The 22,674-nt window shown below is 39.5% G+C and overlaps 1 protein-coding gene across 1 annotated transcript in view; it reads right to left on the reverse strand.

The window, feature by feature from the left end:
* LOC131902138 (chromatin-remodeling ATPase INO80) overlaps positions 1-22,381 on the reverse strand; it is a 36,161-nt gene extending 13,780 nt beyond the window's left edge. The window contains exons 1-13 of the mRNA XM_059253169.1: positions 22,206-22,381; positions 21,471-21,640; positions 21,300-21,367; positions 19,283-19,444; positions 16,559-16,679; positions 15,555-15,769; positions 13,584-13,637; positions 11,834-12,037; positions 10,661-10,856; positions 9,634-9,701; positions 7,233-7,442; positions 6,487-6,567; positions 5,475-5,570 (exon numbers count right to left, since the gene is read on the reverse strand). Coding sequence (XP_059109152.1) covers positions 5,475-5,570; positions 6,487-6,567; positions 7,233-7,442; positions 9,634-9,701; positions 10,661-10,856; positions 11,834-12,037; positions 13,584-13,637; positions 15,555-15,769; positions 16,559-16,679; positions 19,283-19,444; positions 21,300-21,367; positions 21,471-21,640; positions 22,206-22,348 — 1,788 coding nt within the window. The 5' untranslated portion in view covers positions 22,349-22,381. The remainder of the gene's footprint in view (positions 1-5,474; positions 5,571-6,486; positions 6,568-7,232; positions 7,443-9,633; positions 9,702-10,660; positions 10,857-11,833; positions 12,038-13,583; positions 13,638-15,554; positions 15,770-16,558; positions 16,680-19,282; positions 19,445-21,299; positions 21,368-21,470; positions 21,641-22,205) is intronic.
* Between the last annotated feature and the right edge of the window lie 293 nt (positions 22,382-22,674).

Raw genomic sequence — 22,674 nt, forward strand, 5'->3', positions numbered from 1 at the left:
GGCTCAAGCTATGGAGTAGTAACAGGAAAGACACATAAAAAGGCCTTTCTTATTTGAAAATGAACTATACTTTTAAACAACTCATGAACCAAAGGACGACAGTGGAAGTTAGGTATAATTTTAACATGTGATACATCGCAGCTCTGGATGTCAGGCATGGTGGCACACACCTTTGATCTCAGCACTTGGGAGGCAGAGGCAGGAAGATCTCTGAGTTTCAGGATAGTCAGAGCTACATTGTAAGACCATGTCTCAAAACAAACAAACAAACTGTTGTGGCTGACTAAAGCCATGGATAGAAATCAGTGATCCCCTCAAACACACATATCCATAAAGATGATGGTCAACAACATTAAGTTCCAGGTCACAACAGCTGAAAGAAGTTTAGAAGCAGAGAAATAAAGAAGACAGAACAGAAACAATAAAGCAGGGGAAGAAAAAAAACCTGAAAGAACGAAAAATAATGCAAATAACTACTTAAAATGCAAATCATGGGGCTTGAGAGATATCTCAGAGCACTGACTGTTCTCCCAGAGGGCCCAGGTCCAATTCCCAGCACCCACATGACAGCTCAAAACTGTCTGTAACTCCAGTTCCAAAGAACCTTACACCCTCACCCAGACACACAGGCAGGCAAAACACTAATGCACGTAAAATAAAAATAAATTATTAAAAAAAATACAAATCACATTTTATGAGAAAAATAAAGAAATTGGGGGGAGTAGAGATCCTAGTCAGAACCATACACGTTTTCCAGACACCTACACCAAATATACTGAGGTTCCAGATGTCGGCATCACGATCTATGGATCTCATATACTGTAACTATAAACCTGAGGAGAACCTCTATCTAATAGAGAAGTAAACATGTTTTCAACAATCTAAGAGAATGACAATCAAAACAATCAATGACACTAGGGTCAGCAAATCTTTTGTAAAGTCTAAGCTTTGTAGTCCATATGGTCTCTGTCAAAAAATCCATAAATAACACATAACAACAGTGTGGTTGGATTCCAAAAGATACATATTTGATTTCTATGTCCTATATTACAAAGTATTTTCTAATCAATAATTTCAAGCTGCTCAATCTAATGTTAGCTCCCAGACCACATAAAGAGTAGGCTTCTAAATAACTTGAATGATCCAGTAATTCAATTCAGGCATATGCCCTGAAGTAATGAAAACAAGACACACATTCAAACAAAAGTCTACACAACCAATACACACACACAACCCCCCCCAACAGGGTTTCTCTGTGTAGCCCTGGCAGTCCTGGAACTCACTCAGTGGACCAGGCTGCCCTGGAGCTCAGAGATCCACCTGCCTCTGCCTCCCGATTGCTGGGATTAAAGGTGTTCAATATTACCTCCCGGTATGGACACTGAGTTTAAGGGTAGGGTGAGGACTGTAGGGATGAGAGCAGCAATGGCCACACAACATTGTGAATGGACTTAAAGCACTAAACCATACACTTACATGGCTATGAGGGTAGAGTTTATCACACTCATTTTACATATATGTGAATATGCAGATATGCATGTGTACATACTCATGATGTGCCACAGAGCACAGGCAGAAGTCAAACGACCACATGCAGAATTTGGTTCTCTCCCCTGGCATCTGGTACTGGGGCCAGAATTCAAGTCTCCAGGCTTGGTGGGTGCCCCCATTCCTTGGGCCATTCTATCTTCCCCGAATAAGGTAGTTTTTGGATGACTGTTTGACTTTTTGAGACTGAGTCTTGCTATGTAGTCCTGGCTGGCCAGGAATGTGCAATGTAGATCAGAGTGGCCTTGAATGTATGGCAATCCTCCTTCCTGAACCTTCTGAGTACTGAGGGGACAAGTACATACCATTCTCTTGGTAAAATAGTAAATTTTTGTGGTATGAATATTTTATAATATAAAAAAGTTAGGACAGAAAATCCAACAGAGGACACTTAAAACATGGCCCACAGATTCTATTTTACCACATCTACACCAGTGTTAAAAAATAAAATTCAGGGCTGGAGAGATGGCTCAGAGGTTAAGAGCACTGGCTGTTCTTCCAGAGGTCATGAGTTCAATTCCCAGCAACCACATGGTGGCTCACAACCATCTGTAATGAGATCTGGTGCTCTTTTCTGGTATGCAGGCAGAACACTGTATACATAATAAATAAATAAATCTTTAAAAAAAATCAATAAACAAATAAGATGGAAATTGAATATGCACATGAAAGCTTGGTTCTAGGCATTAAAGCAAAGGAAAGATATGAAGATTTAAAATAACATCACATTGCCATCTCTTGGTCAGTGGAGGAACTGCAAAAAAACCTCCAGTGGCTGGGTAGAAATTAAAAATTTTTTTAACATTGTATTCAACATGTATCTAACCATAATTTCAAAACAAGAAAAGCCAAAAAACTATTTCCATTTTTCATATGCCCAACAATTCATGAAAAAATTTCAATTAAGCCAATCTCATATTCTAAGGGAGCTGAAAATGATTACGCAAATTAAGAGCTACTTTTCTGATCTCTTATTTTAGATTACATTTTAAATGTAAGTATTTGCCTGCATGTGTATCTGTGGACCACATGTATGCAGTGCCTGCAGAGGCCTGAAGAGGGCATCAGATCTCCAGGGAATGGAATTAAGACAGCTGTGAATTGCTATGTGGGGGCTGGTAATCAACTCTGGGTCCTCTGGTAGATCACCCAGTGCTCTTAGCCACTGAGCCATCTTCTCCAGTCCTGATATGCTTTTTAAACACTTTCTACATGATAGGTGGTGGTGGTGCACACCACTGAGCCCAGCACTCGGGAGGCAGAGGCAGGCGGATCTCTCCGAGTTGGAGGACAGCCGGGTCTATCTACAAAGATAGTTCCAGGACAGCCAAGGGTACACAGAGAAACCCGGTCTTGAAAAACAAAAACAAACCATGCACAGCCTTGAGGCAGGGGAAGGGGCTTGGACCTGCTTCTACTGAATGTAGGAGGCTCTGCTGACTCCCCATGAGAAACCTTACCTTCTTGAAGAGAATGGGAGGTGTGTTGGAGGGAGAAGGCTGGAGGGATGGGAGGAGGGAATAGGGGGATCTGTGACAGGTATGTAAAATGAATACAAAAATTTCTTAATTAAAAAAAAAAAGAGAGAAACAAAAAAAACCCCATGTTCTACATCAACAATTCAGTAAGAAAAGGACCATAGCCAAAAAAACTGCACGATGCTAAGAAATCCCAGTTATGTTCCTCTATCTTACGAAGCATTAAGACAGAAAAATATTTGCCTCATCTCTGCCCTTCTTGCAGCAATGTATGGAGCCCATCTATAAGTACCCAAATCAGAGATATTATTTCTTGATTCATAATTCATAAAATCTTTACTAATATGCAACTTCATGTTCAATGCATCCTTTTAGGGACAGAACACAGCTAATTCATTACCCACCCATTCAAACTACAAGTAATAAAATCAACCCCACTCATTTTTCTGTATTTCTACAATATTACACACACACACAAACAAAAAACCAAATCAAAACAAAACTGTTTTGTTCTTTGTTTTGGGGAGAGGGGTTTTGAGAAAGGGTTTTCATGTAGCCCAGGCTAGTCTTGAACTCTCTATGCAGCCAAGGCTGGCACTGAATTCTTATCTTCCCACTTCTGCCTCACACGTAATGAAATCAAGAGGTATGAGCCACCATGTTCAGCGTAAAAACTGTTTGCACTGTGTCTACGTTAGACCTAATCTGTTGTAACACACCTCTTGATTCTTTTTAAGACAGGGTTTCATGCTGGTCTGAAACCTGCTCTATAGCTGAGGATGCTGTTTTCATACTCCTGCTTCTACCTTCTACATGCAAGGTTATAGGTTTGGCCACCCTCGCCACCAGTTTTATGCAGTGTTGTGGGTCCAATCTGAGGTTTCATTTATAGGAACCAAGCATTCTACCAAGTGAACATCCCTGGCCCAGTCAATCTCAATTTTTCCTCTCTGTGTTAGTTAAATCAATTTTCACATTATCTACTTTAGATGCTATAAGCTAGATCAAGACTAACTTTAGAGTTAAGAAAAATGATTATAAATAGATTACAATACAATATAAAAATTGCCAAAATCTACTTTGAAACAAGTAAGACAGTTATTTTCTATCATCTTACCTTGACCATCAATTCATGTGGAAAAATGGCACAAATAACTTATATTAGACTTTGAATTTTTCATTTATTTAGCATAAAGGTTTATAAGCTTCCTTATTACTCTCCTAAGTAAATATTTCTAAGAAATGAATACAAGGAAGCTGGGGATGATGACTCACACTCCCAGCACTTGGGAGGTCGAGGCAAGATCAGAAGTTCAAAGTCATCCACAGCAGATGACATCTCAATAAAATCAAAAGAAAAAGCCAGGCGTCAAGGTTCACATATAATCCTAGCACCTAGAAGCCAAGGCAAGCTGACTGCCTACCACAAGTTCAAAGCCCCAGGACTACACAGTGGGGTTTTAAGACAGCCTGAAGTACTGGGGATAGAGTTTGACTCTGTCTCTAAAAAACAAAAGCAAAGCAATAAAACAAATACAGATATAAAAGGACTGTGAAGGTACTTCAGTTCAGAGTGGTTGTCTAGCATGCATGAAGCCCTGTGATTGACTCTCAACACTATATAAACCTGGTATGGTGGTTTACACTCATAAATACTGGCTATATAACAAGTTCGAGGGCAGCCTGTGATGCATAAGACTGTATCAAAGCAAACGTAAGGGGGCTAAAGAAATGGTTCAAGCAGTTAGGAGCACCTGAGTTTGATTCCCGGCAGCCACATCAGGCGCTCATACAGGTTACACCTGTAATCCTGACTCCAGGAAAGCCAACACATTTCTTTGCACATACCCCACACACAGCAACGACAGTTTAAAAGAGCCAGGAGGGCTGGCACATACCTTGAACGCTAACAATTGGGAGGCAGAGAAGAGGGAACCACAAGTGAGAAAATGGCCTGTAAATCAGGTATGGTGGCACACGCCTTTAATTCCAGCATTCTGGAGGCAGGAACCAGTGGATCTCTTTGAGTTCAAGGCTAACCTGATCTACATAGAGAGTTACAAGATACCCTGTCTCAAAAAAAATGAAGAGCTGGCCTGTAAGCAAGTCTGTAAGGCATTATCTTGACTGATGTGGAAGGTCTCACCCCACAGGAGGTGGTGCCACACCTGGGCAGGTGGTACTGTGAAAGCAGGCCAAGCAAGTTTTAAGTAAGCTGCATCAGCCAAGGCCTCTGCTTCAGCTCCTGCCTTCAGTTTCCTGCCTACTTGAGTTTGTGCTGACAATTCCTTGGATGATGGAATACAAGCTGTGAGCTGAAATCAACCCCTTCCTCCCCAGGTTGCTCTCAGTCACAGTGTTTATTACAACAACAGGAACCAAAGGCAATTAGTAAGGCAGCAAAAGAAGGGTCAGAAAGCTTATCTTAAAGAACAAGAGCTTCTTTACCTTAAATTTAGGAACAAATCTTGTGAACTCCTGGTGCCAATTATTAAGTGTAGAAGCAGGTGAAATTATTAAGAAAGGTCCCCAAATGTTTTCTCTCTGCAACAGAAAACTGAGTCAGCCAGCTGTAGGAAACTGAAGCTATTCAATCCCAAATAATCAGCGACAAGAGAAATTGGAAAACAGGAAACACAGTAACAAGAGAAATCGTGCCTATCTCCCAAGTGTCCATACATATGCACTCAATAAGAAGCAATATTAGTTGCGGCCCGCCTCGTCTACAGAACTAGTTCCAAAACAGCCAGGGCTACAAAGAAAAACCCTGTCTTGAAAAATCAAAGTAAGTAATATGAAAATAGAAAAGAAGTAATGTTAGTATAAGAACACACCAAAGAGGTAAAGTACTAAGTCACAAGTCTCTCTTGTGACTTCTAGGTTTTAATTTTTTTCATAAAAACATACATGACATACTGATTCATTTTTATTATTTTCTATGTTATCATAATTTCACTGTTTTTTAATTGGAAGAGTATTAATTTTTTCAATGTATGTTATTACACATTTTCCCATTTAATTTTTCTAAGATTCCTATAAGATATATATTACCTCTAATTTGAAAAAAATAGAAAACTCGGCCTCAGAGATTTAAAGTGAAATCACTTCAAAAAGGTGAAGTGGGTTGTCTATGTGACATGGCTAGAAAGAGCAGTGTTGAGATGGGAATCCAGTACCAGATCCTGTAATCTAACAATAAAGTCCTTGCCACTACCCTGGTAGGTCTTAAAAGGAAGTGAAAGACAAGGATTCTAGTTATACTTGTTCAAATATTGTCCTGGCCCCATTGAGAACTAAATGTTATACCATTCTGTCCATTAAAAAGGCCTTCAAATGTAGCAACAAGTTCTATTATTTTGATATGCTACCAAGCATAACATTGCTTTTAAGTGGCTCACTGTTGATAGAAAATGAGCCTAAATTCAGGATAGGAAGATGACTGACAATTCCATCTACTCACCTCAGCCAGATGGGCCAGGAGGGCAATGCTCTGTACAGTTTTACCAAGACCCATTTCATCAGCAAGAATTCCATTAATACCCTGGGAGACATGGAGAGTGAGAGACATTCGGTCAACACCTGATTATACCACATACATTTCATTCCACTCAGTGCCAGAAGATGTAACAAAGATGAGGATCAGATCAACCAAGCTTGATTGGATACTCAGTACCAAGACTAATGCAATGGTTTCTTTTACCACCATTACAGTTATATGTGTGATTCATGATATATTAAACCCAGACTAAGGCCAGTTCTTTACCTAATCTCACTCATTTATCATGCAAACAATGAGGCTTACCAGGACTACCTAAGGCATACTATATACAGGATACAAACAGAATCTCCAGGTTAGAAATACAGCGATACCTTTCAGAATCTTGCATAAAGCTCAAGTTTTGGGAATGGAGAGATGGCTCAGTGCTTAAGAACACTTGCTGCTCTTGCAGAGGACTCAAGTTCAGTTTCTATCACCCACATGACTCACACCCAGCTCTAACTCCAGTTCTAGGGGCTCTGATTCCCTCTTTTGACCTCAATGGACATTATATGCCTATGGTATACTTACATACAATAAAGGTAAACATTTACACACAAAATAAAAATAAGTAAATCTAAAAAAAAAAAAAAAGCTAAAGATGAACTCACTTCATAATTACATTAATTGAAAGAAAATTATAGGTCTGACATATTTCTAAAATTTACCTGTTCATAGAGATTGGCTAACCAGTTCATGCCTTTCAGCTGGTAACCTTTCAATTTGCCACTGAAAATAGTGGGTTGTGGAATATCCTCGCCAGCCCGGATGGATGGATTTGCAAGGCTGTAGCTCTCCCCAAACCCAGAGACAGACTTGTCTGCTGCCCTGAGGGCAGCTGCTCGACTTTCTTTTGCATCTTCATCAAATGACCTTGTCTGGAAAATAAAAAGTCAAGAAAAATATAAAAATAAAAAAATTTAAGCATGGGCTGGAGAGATGGCTGAGCAGTTAAGAGCACTGACTGCTCTTCCAGAGGACCCTGGTTTGATTCCCAGCACCGACATGGCAGCTCACAACGCTAACTCCAGTTCCATGGGACTAGACACCCATGGCAAAACACCAATGCACATAAAATAAAAATTTAAAAAAATTTAAACACAAAATTCATTAGCATATTTTTACACTATGCTAAAAAATAGAATAAACTTTCTAATATCTTACTAAGTTAATGTAATAATTATATAAAAATGTTTTTATTAACAAACTAAGCTGTATCATATTACTTGCTAATTCAAAGATTTTGTTGTTTTCCGAGACAGGGTTTCTCTGTGTAGCTTTGGTGCTGGCCCAGAATTCAGAGATTTGCTTGCCTCTGCCTCCTGAGTGCCGGGATTAAAGTCATGCATCACCACTGCCCGGCTGGTTAAAAGTTTTGATACAGGGGGTTGAGTGCATAGGAGAGTATGATGATAATGATGAATGTACATGATATACTTGAATAAAAATGTTATTAAGAAATTCATACCTTTGTACAATGAACATCTACTAATATCAAAAATCAAAACAGGCTTTAATACAAAATGTAACTGGAGTAATTGTGTGAAGGTGGTATTTGTGTTTACTCTTTTAAGTTTGTTTGGTCTTTTTGAGACAGGGTCTCTCTACATAGCACTGGCTGTCCTAGAACTCACTACATAGATCAGGCTAGCCTCAAACTCACAGAGATCCGCACACCTCTGCCTCAGAGTGATGGGATTAAAGGTGGGTACTATCACACTCAGCAACTGTGTCTATTCTTTTTTTTTTTTTTTTTTTTTTCTTCCCAAGACAGGTTTTCTCTGTGTAACCCTGGCTATCCTGGAACTCACTCTGTAGCCCAGACTGGCCTTGAACTCACAGAGATCCACCTGGCTCTGCCTCCCAAGTGCTGGGATTAAAGGCATGCACCACCACCGCGCGGCTTGTGTCTATTCTTAATCCTGACAAATTAATAGCTTGTCTATTCTTAATCCTGACAAAGTAACAGAAAGGCTCCCTGAAGCACACTAAACTGCATTTTCTTCACTTATTTCAACTCATTACAGTTTCTTACTAATTTTATTAAAGATCACTAGGTCCTCAAGGGCTGTAGAGATGACTCAGAATAACACTGGCTGTTTTGCAGAGGACCTGGGTTCAGTTCCTAGCACCCACATGGAAGCTCACATTCATCTTTACTCCAGTTCCAGGTGACCTGGTACTCTCTTCTGGCCTCTGTGGACATTAAGCACACACATAGTGCACATATATACATAGAAGCAAAACAGTCATACACAAAGAATAAATACAAATCTTAAAAAAAAAAAAAAAAAAAAAAGACTAGCTCAGGAATAATAGAACAAATTAGTATTTGAGTGAAAGAAACCAGTGACTTAGTTTCTCAAGGCACAGGACTCTTGATAGTTTCTTTCATTAAACAACCCATGATTACTCAAGAGGATACAAAACAACAAAACAGTTTGTAGCTTAACTGTAACTTTTCAACTTTAGTAATAATAAAATTTCTATACAACTAAGTATTTGTTATTCTGCCATCCCAAGTATTAGTACTATCCTGAAGCAGAGATAAGACTGAGGGATGGCTCAGGGGTTAAAAGCACTGGTTGTTTTTCTACAGGACCTAGTTCAATTACCAGAACCCACCTGGTGGCCAATAACATCTGTTTCTGAAAGAAGTGAAGACTTCACCCTACATGTGGTCAGAGTCACACAGACATAAACACAAGAACACACACAGACACATACACAGACACACCAGGACCAGGCACGAGTGCTAACCAATTCGTTTAACTGAAACAATGAACAAAGAAAGTAAAAATAAAGTAAATAAATAAAAAATAAAGTAAAAAACTAAGAACACGCAAAAGAAAAACTGTGGGACATTTCCTAGGCCTATTACAATATGCCTTTTCTTTCTTTCTTTTTTTTTTCTGAGACAAGGTCTCACTATGAATCCTTGGCTGCTGTGGAACTGATCTTATACAGCAAGCTGGCCTCAAACTCAGAGATCCACCTGACTGCCTCCTGAGTGCTGGGATCAAAGGTGTGGCTACTACGCCCAGCCTGTCTTTTCATGAAAAGACTTACTCGAGCTTGGTGAATATGGTAAGCATTTTCAGCATTCTTCAGGGCTTGGGCTTTAAAATGGTTACTATCTGAAAAGAGAAGACATGTAGATTATCACACTTGATCTCCTTCAAAGATACAACTTACCCCACACATAAGTGGATCCTCAGTTCTCCACGTATTTATCCCAAGGCGAACACAGGACTGGGAGGGGCAAAGGCTAAAGGCTTTGCCAGAGACAAGAACTAAGTCAGGCTTAGTGGCGCACACCTTCAATCCCAGCACTCAGGAGGCTGAGGCAGGCGGATCTCTGTGGGTTCCAGACCAGCCTGGTCTACACAGTGAATTCAAGGACAGCCAGAGATATATAATGAGATCCTGTCTTGAAAAAGCTAAAACAAAAACAAATAATCAAAAGAACCTGAAAGTAAAGTCGTAGTCAACATAAAGTTCATGTCCCTGGTCTCCAACAGTGAAAGCCAGCACACAAAACCCATCTGGGAGTTAAGATCTACTATCTCCCAGACCTAGGGTTTCTTTTATAATTTGATACCAATTGCCAGGACAATCAAAATCACGCAGATTTCAGATGAAATCTAGCTATACATGTGTCAACACTCAAGATACTCTGAAATACTTCTATTCTCCTGCATTTCTAGGTCAACATGATCTTGATTACTACACTGTGAAAATCCTCTTACTATGTAACTGAAGATGATCTCAAACTTCTGATCCTCCTGCCTAGACCTCCAAAGTGCTGAGATCACATGATTGCACTGCTGTGCCTGGTTTATGTGGTGCCGGGTATCAAACCCAGGGATCCATGAAGGCTAGGCAAACACTCTTACCTATCCAAGGCTCTACTGAAAATTCTTTCATAAATTATTTTATAGGCTTCTTTTGCAAAAACACACATACTTCCTTCTACAATATAATAAATCTTTTTTCTGATCGGCATTATCTATGAATCAGGACAAAACTTTTAAGAATTGTAACTTAGCTTAGCAGGAGGCTACCTGCTTCCTCTACCTCCTGACTCAGGACTCACCATAGTCTTCCTGGGTGATGTTAACCACCACTCCACCACCAATGTCAATTTGTCTCTGGGTAGAACTATCTTCCAGCTTCCTTAGGATTTCTTCCTGGATTCCATCGTGACCCATATCACGTTTTCGACTCATGAAATGAGCATACAGCTCTGTCTGAGTGATTAAGAAGTTCAGTTTTCGCTGCTGCCTCTTGGCCTATGGGGGTGGGGGGGGGGGTGTTGAAGGTAAAAAACATCCAAGTCATAAATTATATGTAGTCAACAGAATTTATTAAATCTTTATATAAGCCTACGAAAAAAAGTTTTTACTTTTAAAAAGACAAATGTTGCTAATGAACAACACTTAAGCACACAAAAATATAAATACAAAAGAAAGAAAAGGGAAGAGAAGAAGTCAAAAATGAAAAGGATGAGCAAGGGTTCAGGAGAGGCTCCAAAGCTCCACTCTGAGAAAGACTAGGGGCCACATCTGAAAAAAGCATCATCCAATCCTCTGATACTCATCTTTTCTGGACCCTAACTGTTCTTCTATTCATTCCAACTGCTTTATCAATGACAATAAAATTCTTCATTCCCTATTGCTAGATACACAAAGTCTAGACTAGTTGAGAGACATCACATTCAGCAATAGTAATGGCTAAAGTTTAAAATGGTAGATGAAAAAGTGGATGGGTCTCAGAAACCTAGATTAATTGTTCACTGTCCCTATGTAACACACTCTATAACTCCAGTTCTAGGGGGATCCAATGCCCTTTTCTGGCCTCAGCATGCATGCATGTGAGGCACAGATCCGTGATGGCAACACATTCACTTACATAAAATAATAATTTCTTAAAGAAATTAAAACAAGCCAGCCGGTCATGAACACCTTTAATCCCAGCACTCAGGAGGCAGAGGCAGGTGGATCTCTGAGTTCCAGGACAGCTAGAGCAACACAAAGAAACCCTGTCTTGAAAAACCAAAATGATGATAATGATGATGATAATGAAATTAAACCAAACAAATGAGAAACAGAGAAAAGGGGCAGACATTCAGGAGGCAGAGGCAAGTATCTCTGTGAGAGTTTTGAGGACAGTCTGGTCTATATTATAGTTCCAGGAAAGCACTAAGCAACAAACCCAATTCTTAGTGCTTTAGTACTAAGAAGGCTTTTAGAATCTGCTTTTGCCTCACCTCCCGCATTTCCTCATCCAACTTCCGCTGCTCCAAAGCTTCCTTCTCTGCTCGCTTGCGGTGCTCTTTCTCCACCTTCTCATACTTCTTCCAGTACAGAAGCATCTCCTTGGTTAGGCGGCGAGCACGAGGCAAAGTCTCCTTACAGTTCTTCTGTGCTTGCAAGGCAGCTCGACGCACCTCCTTCATGCACTGGTGGGCGAGCTGCAAACAGCATCATTATCGTAACAGGGAAGAATCTACTTCCAGCAAGAGTTCTGCCTGGGACTTTAAACCAGTGTTCCCCATTTTTTATTTTTTATTTTTTATTTTTAAGTACAACAGTCCTACTAAAGAGATAATTCCCTGAATTAATCTGTCATTAATTATATGTAGTCAACAGAATTTATCAAATCTTTATATAAGCCTACGTATTATTCTTTTAAAACGTTTTTGCTTTTAAAAAGGCAAATAGTTAATGAACAACACAAAAAAATATAAATGCAAAAGGAGGAAGAGTGAGGAGAGGAAGGGAGAGAGTGAAAAAACGAAGAGAAAAGGGTGATCAAGTGTGACTGAGGTCCAGACCCGAGGTTAAATCTCCTAATCAAGAAACCTACCTACATCTAGACTTTAAATGAAACAAAATATACTTACTGTCGTAGAACTCTGTACTTTAGGCATGAAACAGCCCTGGATATATTTATTGGCTTGAGACCCTTCCAAGAGTGGACCCACTAATATTCCCTTGTGAAAGGTGGGAGAAATTACAGGACAGCACATGCACAAGGGAAGCAGCAGCCTCTAAGGGAGCTACCTAGACAGTGTTCAGTAGGCCCCACTGCCCTGCAAGGACTAGGGCCGGGATGGGGGCGTGGCTTTTCCCTGTGTCCTGTCTGTAAGTCGCCCATGTATGCCTAAATAACTCCAATTAAACTGAATGGTTCACCTGTCCTTGGTGCCCTAACTGGGATGAACATATTCCTTCACATTTCCCCAAGAAAAGAAATGCAACAATGGCAAGGCCCTGAAATTCACTGAGAAGTGACAAAGTGTTATTACCACATTAATAATCATAATAGCCATTGCTGTTTTTTTCTGTGTGAGCCATATTTTACCAAGTCTTAATGTATCCTTTGTTCACAAAAGCCCTTTGAAAGAGTGTCATCATCATCATCATCATCATCATCATCTCTATTTTATAGATGAGGAAAGAGAGGGGCTGAGAGCCTAGTATGGAGAAATCAGACTAAAAATGTTACCTCATCTGATTCTTACAACAAACTGTTATTTTTCTCTCAGAGAAGTTTCTTCCCATCAACATTTGTCTTTTTTTAGTTACTATTATAGTGTGTGTGACAGCTGTGTGTTTGGGGGTACACATGTACCATGGCACGTGTGTGGACGTTCCAGGACAACTGTAGGGAGTCAGCTCTTTGCTTCCATCAACGGTTCCAGGGACTGAACTCAGGCTGTCAGGCTTGGTAGCGAGTACCTTCACCCACTGAGCCATCTCTCTGATCCCCATCATTGCTAAATGGAAAGACTGAGCACAGATCTTAAAGACACTATGATCTGCCCAGGAACCAAACATTAATTCATTGGCTTAACACTAAAAGTTCAAAGTATAAGCAGAATGAGACTATCTAGAAGTTCTCTTCCATATTATCTGATTCATGATCAATACATAACAACACACAAGAATAGTAAGAATAGGCCCAGAGGAGAACACACGCCAGGCAAAAAAGAAAACGGAAAGTATGTTTGTTACCTTTCGGCTATTGGTGAGAAAGAGGTTTCGAGCTGAAGACTTCTGCTTGTTGGCCTAAAACATTTGAAAGTAATACTTAAGATTCATTTCTAATAAGACTATGTAGCAAGTAATACTTAAGATTCATTTCTAATAAGACTATGTAGCCTTTATTTAATTCCCGAAGGAATGAAAAAGAAAATGTCAAGTATATACAAGACAAATTACTTCCAAAAGTCACCCAGAGATTGCCATCCAGCAGTGGACAGAAATGTGTATGTTACCTGAAATGCCTCACAGAGGAGAACACATCACTACTGTGCAAATGATGTGCAAATGCATAGCCCAAATCTGCTTATGTAGAAACACCAGGTACAGGCCTGTCCTCTTCAAAAGTAACAATGTCACAAAAGACAAAGGTTGAAAAACTCAGATGAAAGAGATTTAACAACTAAATGCAACATGTAGTTCCAAAGTTGGATCCTAGCCTCAATCAGGAGAAAACTGATGAAATGTTACTATCAACCACAAAGCAGACAATATTTGATCAGCTTGTTAAAGCTCCTGATGTATGACTGCAGTGTGCTTATACAGAGGGAATCTTTTTCTTGAAAAACTAAACCAACTAGGAAGCGAAGTCAGGAATCCAAGGACATTCTCCATTTTCTACTGATAGCCAACCGGGTACACATGATACCCCATTTCAAAAATCCAAACAGGAAGCTAGGTGGTGGTGGTGCACACCTTTAGTCCCAGCACTCAGGAGGGGAGGCAGGTGGATCTCTGAGTTTGAGGCCAACCTGGTCTATAGAGCAGGTTCCAGGACAGCCAGGGCTACATAGCTACAAATGCTGTCTCGGACCCCCCCCCCCCAAAGAAACAAAAAGTCGCTTTGGTATATAGTTCAGTAAGGAAACAGTTCTACTCAGCTTATATAAGACCCTAAGTTTTAATCCCCAGTACCAAAACAAAACAAAAGTGGTACTTATTTGAATTCTGCCAGCTTGTACATGCAAACACAATCACTTATACTTCTATAGTCACATGTGTGAGTCTCCATAAATTCATTCTAAGATCTCTAATTCTAGTCAGATTTCCCAGGCTTCAGCTCAGTTTTCCCTTTTCCTTACTTATAACATCACTCCCTGGAGTGAGAAAACAGCTCTCATGGGTAATATATTTTCTTTGACTGTTGAAGTGTAGTATACAGATGATGTAATTTCAAAATAGCTCATCTGGTCACTGTCCACATTTACAGTGTCAACCCCACTCTGTGTAGTTTTTAAAACTTTATGTCTAACGTGTATGTGTGTTTTGTGTGTATGTACATGCCAAGGTGCCCATGTGGAGGTCAGAGGACAACGTGCAGGAATTGGCTTGGTGGTGAGAGCCTTTACTCACTGAGCCACTCACCAGCCCTGTATAGTTCTTTTTGTCTTAGTTTACATAATACGTTGTTTTCTTTTACTACATACTCCTCGAGTATAAAACCATGGAGACACACACTTAGCCTCTACCAGTAGACTATAACTGTGATTTATAACACAGGTAAATACATCTGCTTGACTGGTTCCTGTTACATTTGGCCCTCCTCCTCCCATCACTAATATCCCCATTCGCCCACATATTGGTCAGTTGGTCTTTTTTTTTAAATTTCTTAATGATTTATTTTTATTTCATGTGCATTGGTGTTTGCTAGCAAGTATGTCTGTATAAGGGTGTTGGATCCCCTGGAACTGGAGGTACAGACAGTTGTGAGCTACCATGTAGCTGCTGGGAATTCAACATAAGTCCTCTGGAAGATAGCCGGTACTCTTAACCACTGAGCCATCTCTCCAGCCCCCATTTGGTCAGTTTTACTTACTTTGCTTACTTCTGGAGGTTGTAAGAAACATGACGAACATCACTAAATGTCTAAGTTGGTCCTGCACCAACCAAAACCCCCTCCCACTCCCGCTGCCTTGTTCCCGCCCCTCCCTTTCACTCACTTACCTTTGGTAGCTCCTTCTTCACGATGCTGAGCCATACTTTCCTGCGGCGAGCGTTAAGCTGCTCAATGGATAAGTGTTTCTTCTTGGTGCCAGGGGGAGGTGCATCATGAGAAAACTTAGCAAAGACTTTGGTCTGGTGATGGTGGTGACGTGGAGATTCTTCAGAGGAAAGCTCTTCATCTCGTCGTCTTTTTTTCTTCACTTTTTTCAACTTAGCTGCAAAGGAAAGAGATGCTTGCAAGGCTGCATTTCACTCCTTCCCCAGCACACAACCAAAGAACACCATCATCACTCTAAAGTAAAAGCCTCCAGGAGCTCTCCTCCTCATTCTACCAGAGGCAGGCAATGTTTCTTCCTTTTATCAAGCCAATAAATATTCCAAAAGGAAGATCTCACTAATTTGAAAAGAACATTGGACATTCCCTCTGTTCACATGAAAAACAGACTAATATGTAAAATTCAAATGACTTCTGAACTTTGCACTGTGAAAGGTTTGTAAACATCACTGGCCTCAAGTGACAGTCACAACATGGAAACCTACTTCTTTTTGGTGGAAATGCAAGACAACTAAAGAAAATAATAGGAGAAAAAATGCATCAGTTGATAGGACAATAAATTTTTTGAGGAAAAAAATCATAAATAGCACAAATACTTAATTTACACTGGGAGGGAGAGTGGAAGATAAGAAAAGGGGGATGTGAAAAAAAAAAAAGAAGGGAAGACTAAAAATATGCTTTGTGAGCAGAATTCGTATCTGATCTCCAGACTCTCCTGATTCTACCCACCAAGTGCTGGGATTACTGGCAAGTGTTACAATCTATAGTTCTTAAGTCTTTCTATTTCTAGGAAAGACCACAGAACAAATGTGAAATAAGGTTAATAATGCCACTAATCAGAAAAGAGACTATAGTTTTTCAGTAATTTGATACTACATTTAAAGTCCAAATGCACCACACACAATTCTGAAATGAAGAAAGAGTAAATATGGGTGGGATAAATGCTTACCTTTAAGCTTCTTGTCTTCCTTGAATTTCTTTTTTTTGGGTCCAAGTAAGTGACGCTGCTGCTCATAGAAAGGGTCGTACGTGGAGAGCAGGCCTGCACTGTAGTACTGGTACTGCTGCAACTGAAGCAGGCAAACACTGTGAAGGGCCTGCCTGCACCCCACAGCACAGCCTCAAGTCATCTCAATTAAAGAAAGCTAAGCCAGAGGAAATCATAGCTCCTAAACATTGTTTCCACAGACCAGTAAGAAATTAGTCCAGCAAAGACAACTTTCTTAACTTTGAAGCAAAACAGGTTCAACTGCTATGCATAAGCTAGATTGTTGTAAGAGTTTGGGAAGGAAAACCTTCACGAATCTGATTTTCTATCATATTTTCTTTCTTTCTTTTTTTTTTTTTTTTAACCTTTTTCAACAGCAGCTCATGCAGTCCAGGCTGGCTTTGAACTCCTCATTCCAAATACTGATATGCAAAATATGCACCACTATGTACTCCAGATACACTTTGGTACCACAGGCATTTCTCTTTAAGCTAGTAATTCCAACACTGGCTTAAAGGGAAGAGGTAAGTGGAGGCAAGGAGATCAGGAATTCCAGGCCAGCCTGAGCTACACAAGACTCTGTCTTAAATAAAACAGAAACAAAGCAAAAACACTGTAACAACAACAAAAAATGAAAACAAAACAGAAAGATAAAGAATCTTTTCTTTAGAAATTCACCTAAGGGCTGGAAAGATATCAGCAGATAAAGAAGGCATTTGCCACCAACTCTGAAAGCCTGAGTTCAATCCCTGGAAACCAAAGTGTGGAAGACACCTGAATGATGCTGTCCTCTGACATCAATCACACCCATACATGTGTGCTGCATACACATGCCCACACACAAACTAAATAAGTAAATGCAAAAATCAAACAGAAATTCATCATTTTTTCCATCCATGTAGCAGTAATTCCTTCCAAACATTTCATTTCAACTGACTCTCAAACCCCACAATAATCTTAATTCCCATATAAATTAAAATCTTTTGCATCATTTTCTAAGATTATAAATGATGGAATAACATGGAGGACTAAAATAAAGCCCTCTGTCAACTGGCAAAATTAAGTAAGCATGCATCAAGCTGTACACTTACAGTCCTATGTATATCAGTTTTATTTCAATTAAAAAAAATCAAAGCAGATCATGCCTGTAATCCCAACACATATGGCTGAGGCAGACTGCTATGAATTCAAGGCCCATCTGGGCTATAGAGTGAGACCTGTCTCAAAAAAAGAAAAAGAGAAATGAGTAAATATGAAGAGTACCAAGCACTATGGCCATCAGGTTTCAGAATCAAAACTGTTAGGATACTGTTGGGTGGTGGTGGTGCACACCTTTAATCCCAGCACTTGGGAGGCAGAGGAAGGCAGATCTCCGTGAGTTCAAGGCCAGCCTGGTCTACAGAGTGAGTTTCCAGGATAGCCAGGGCTACACAGAGAAACTCTATCTCAAAACAACAATAACAACGAAAGTTAGGTATTACGCTGCTTATCATTCCCATAGGTTTGTAGTTTGTAAGTTTATGTGTATTACTCAAGGTTCTCTGAACTACCATTCAACCTTAATATTGTTGGAAAATTATTTGGTCTTAAAATATACTACTGTTCATTATGTACAATAGTGTATATTTCTGGCAAAAATCAGAATGTTTTGGTAACAGTGGTCAAATAGTTGTCATTAAAACTATCATCAAATGGGTGATGGCGGCGTACACTTTTAATCCCAGCACTTAGGAGGAGGCAGAGGGAGACCAATCTCTGAGTTCAAGGTCAGCCTGGTCTACAGAGCAAGTTCCAGGACAGCCAGGGGGTTGGGGGTTGGGTGGGAACTATCATCACTATAATATTGATCTATGAAGAAAAGTTTTTCCCAGACAGAAAACATCAACAAGTAATCGCACTGGTAATTATATACTGACAGTCTCACAAAGTTAAACATAGTTATCACATGACCTAGCAACTTCTGTGCTGAATATATAACCAAGAGAAATGAAAACATACATCTACAAAAAACCTTCACAGTAGTATACAATAGTGCCCAAAGTGGAAAAAATCAGCTCATCGAGTGACAAACAAAAAACACCATGTTCTATAAATAAAACTATTTGGCAATAAAAACGAATGAGATAGTAATACATGGTACACACATGGACAAACCTTGTAAACATTACACTAAGTGAGAGAAGCTGGGTAAAAAGTACATTATCTGATTCCATCTGTATGAAATGTCTAGAATGGACACATTTACAAAGAACATGCATACATGAGGCCCTGGACTCAATCTGTAACACCACCCAAAAACAAAACAACCAAAACTGTACGTAGTGGCACATGCCAGCACTTGGAAGGTGGAGATGGGAGTTCAAGGTCACCCTCCTAAGCAAGTCTCAAGTAAATAAATATGTAAACTACAAAGAAGCATCAAGAAAGAAGGTAGACTGGTGGCTGCCTGGTACCAAGGAAGACCAGACGAGAGCAGAAGCTAAGGGCAAAAGGGTTCTTTCTAAAGGGATGAAAGTGGCCCAGAACTGAGACAGTGAGGATGGAAACACAACACTAAGGATATTCAAAAGACATTCAATTACCTACTTTCAAAAGCTAGACTTCTTATCACAATAAAACTATTAACAATTATTATTTCATACAGATTAAAAGAATGTGGTGGGAGCGTTCTCTTGAAACTCTCACCTCCTTATCTTTACTATATTTATTTTGGTGAAGTTTCTTATATTTGTGTAATCGAAGCATGTTGTGAAGTTCTTCTCGGCTGAGATTGAGTTCTTCTTCTTCATCGTCATTGTCTTCACTCTGAGAATCTGCCTCACTGGACTCATCACTTAAAAGAATACTCTAGAAAAGGGGTGAAAATTGAATATAACTTTTGCTGTGAAGCCATTTCTTTTACAATCCAATCATTTTTTCCCCAGATGCTAGAACAATGACCAAAAGAGCCAGAGTATAGTCATTTCAGATTCTTAGACTTCTCTTTAACAACAAAAAATCCATCTAAATGTTGAATACAAAAAATTTAGGATACAGGAATAAAGAAAAAAAAGGAATACAGCATATAAGGGAATAAGAACAAAGCAAGGTGTGATAGCTAGAAGGGGAGAAACAACTCAATGTCCAGTAGTTCGTGAATGGAGAAACAAAACGTGGTGGATTCAGATTAGACCATGAGAAGATACAAAGTACTAACACATACCAGAACATAATAAACCTTCAAGTAGTACACCAAGTAAGAAAAGCCAGCCACAAAAGTCCAAATACTATGATTCAATTTCTATGAAATGTCCAGAATGGGCAAATCAACAGAGAGAGAGAGAGACAGAGTAACAGCCAGCAGGGACTGAGAGACTCTCAGGATAGGAGTGGCCGTTAATGAGCAAAGCGTTTCTTCATGTAATGATGAAATGTTCTGAAATTAGACAATGGTAATTGCCAAGAAGTTTGTGAACATATTAAAAGTCTCACAGTTTAAAAGATTAGATTTTATGGTCAGTGACTTATATCTCAATTTTTATCTTTTTTTTTTTTTTTAATTTATTTACTTTATGTGTATGTGTTTTGTCTGCATGCACTTATATGCATACTTGGTGCCCGCTCGGTCAGAAGGCATCAGATCCCCTGGAACTTGAGTTATTGATGGTTTTGAGACACCATATGTGTTGGGAACAAAACCCAGGTCCTCAGCAAGAGCAACAAGCATTGTGAACCACCTCTCCAGAGCCATATCTCAATTCTTAAAAATGTGATAGTTAAGCATAAAGGTTTCTGTATTTCGAACTTCCTAAAAATCTTTCTGATAGAAAGCAAGTCAGACTTTAACCACCTGAGTTTTAAAGGACATGGTGGTGACATTAAAGGACTTACATCATTTTGAGCTCATAGCAAAAGCAAGAAATAGTAAATCAGTTTTTTTTAATTAAATGTTTGCATATGCTAACTAAGAGACCCTTTTAAGAGAAGAAATATCACCCTCTGTTAACTCAGACCAGTCACAGTAGTGGTGTAAATACTATGCCACTCTAACTACTTATGGCTGGGATCTGAGTAAGGGCACTCCTAACAATGGAAGGCAGCCCACACATCACTAGGTTCTAATCTCATTTCTACTACCGCATTCACTTTGCCAGCCACACTAGCCTCTTCACCCAGACACACAAAGTTGCTTCTTTGTGAATGATTCTTGTGTATGTCTCATATGATCAATGGCTCTTACCTTAGACATTCACACGGCTCACTCTGATCATTCAGAATTCTGTTGAAATGCTATCTTTTAATGCAGTTGTAATTACTTGTTTACACTCTCACTCACTACCTCCCTCATGCAGAATGTAAATGACACAGATCAGAGACTTGTCTACCTATAATAGCAGCTGGCACATGGACTCGGCACGTGGAGGCACTCAGGACATTTGGTGAACTACTCAAACATTCACGAAATGTAAATTGACATTCCTAATTACAAGGTGAGCCAATGAAGGAAGTAGCTTATCCAATCAATGTCTCTTCTTTCCTCAGTGTCTCATATTTAATAAGTCTACTAAAATGACTTCACTGAGTTCTCTTCACAACACCAACTCCAATATAAAAACCTGTCTCTGGAAACACCTGCCAGGACGCCCAAATGGAGCGGGGACTTCCCTTCTATTGCAATCTTAGGAGGTTATTTGGACTAGAAACATTCTGTCTTATCTCTTACCTTTAGCCACTTTCTGCTTTTCTTCAACTTAGAGAAGTTATATAAATTCCCCTTGTCAGATTTTGATTCTGGATAAAGAAACATAAAGAATAAAAAAAAAAAAAAAAAAAATGAAAGGATGACTGCCCCCAAGAGAACTCAAGGTCCAGAGGAATCCCACTCCACACTGACCTGACTGCAGAACTCCATTCAGTGAGTATGGGTTCAATAATCCAGAATTGCTTGCCCCAGAAGTTTCACCCAGCAATGAATTTGGAGGTTCTTCTTTTACTTGTATTAAGGGATCCCCAGACTCGGGCAATAAGGGATTATTGTCATCCAGTCCATCTTCACTGTCATCACTATAAATTGAATAATAAAGAATAAGTCTGAATTAAAGATTATCCAACAAAACATATTTTGAGCCAAGTGTGGCAGCACATGCCTATAAACCTAGCACCTGGTGGAAGCAGGAGGATCAGGAGTTCAAAGTCATTTGAGACCAGTATAAATATAATATAATACAATATAATATAAATGAGTGTGTGTGTGTGTGTGTGTGTGTGTGTGTGTGTGTGTGTGTGAGAGAGAGAGAGAGAGAGAGAGAGAGAGATCTAAGTGGTCAGGCAAGATGGTACTCACATCTTTAAACCTGGTGTTCCAGGGGTGGAGGCAGAGATCCGTGAGTTCTAGGTCAGCCTGGTCTACATAGGGAGACCATGTCTCAAAAAAAAAGATTGACTGAATGATTAATTTAAGGTTATTATAAATGAACACTTAAAGAACAAACAGTCTTTGAAAAAGTTGACTGTTTTATTTGAAAGAGAAAAAAAATACCAAAAATAAAAACCATACAATAGTTTACCATTAAATCTTAGAGACAGTAATCACAAATGAATACAACATTATTAAAATAAAGTAACAAACCTAGAAATATTCCTGTTGAAGATGGCCGATGTTTGTCGCAGAAAATGGTCCAACCGCAAGGCCCTCTCCAGGTACTGAAGATAGAGGGGCTTTGCCAGCTCAGTGCAGCTGCCATCGTCCCCGGCACCCAACTCCGAGGCCATAGAACAAATCTGTCTTCATGCACAAGGACCTCCGACTGCACAGCTGCAGAATGAAGATAAGTGAAAAAAAGAAAAAGGAAAAAACATGAAAGACTATTCCTCTCCCCCTTCTGCCTGTCTGCCTTCCGTATAAACAGAAATCGGGCTCTCTCAAACACAAGACATAGAGACCACAACAAACTCAGATAGTTCATTAGACGCAAAGGCATCTAGTGCAAAGGCAAAATGTCGAAACATTATCGTCAACTGCAACACAATTTATAAAACACTTTTTCAAACAATCCTTAGATGTATTTCCTGTTTCTCCTCCATCAATAACTACAAAA

This window comes from Peromyscus eremicus, unplaced genomic scaffold (assembly GCF_949786415.1).
Source record: "Peromyscus eremicus unplaced genomic scaffold, PerEre_H2_v1 PerEre#2#unplaced_2920, whole genome shotgun sequence".
NCBI lineage: Eukaryota > Metazoa > Chordata > Mammalia > Rodentia > Cricetidae > Peromyscus > Peromyscus eremicus.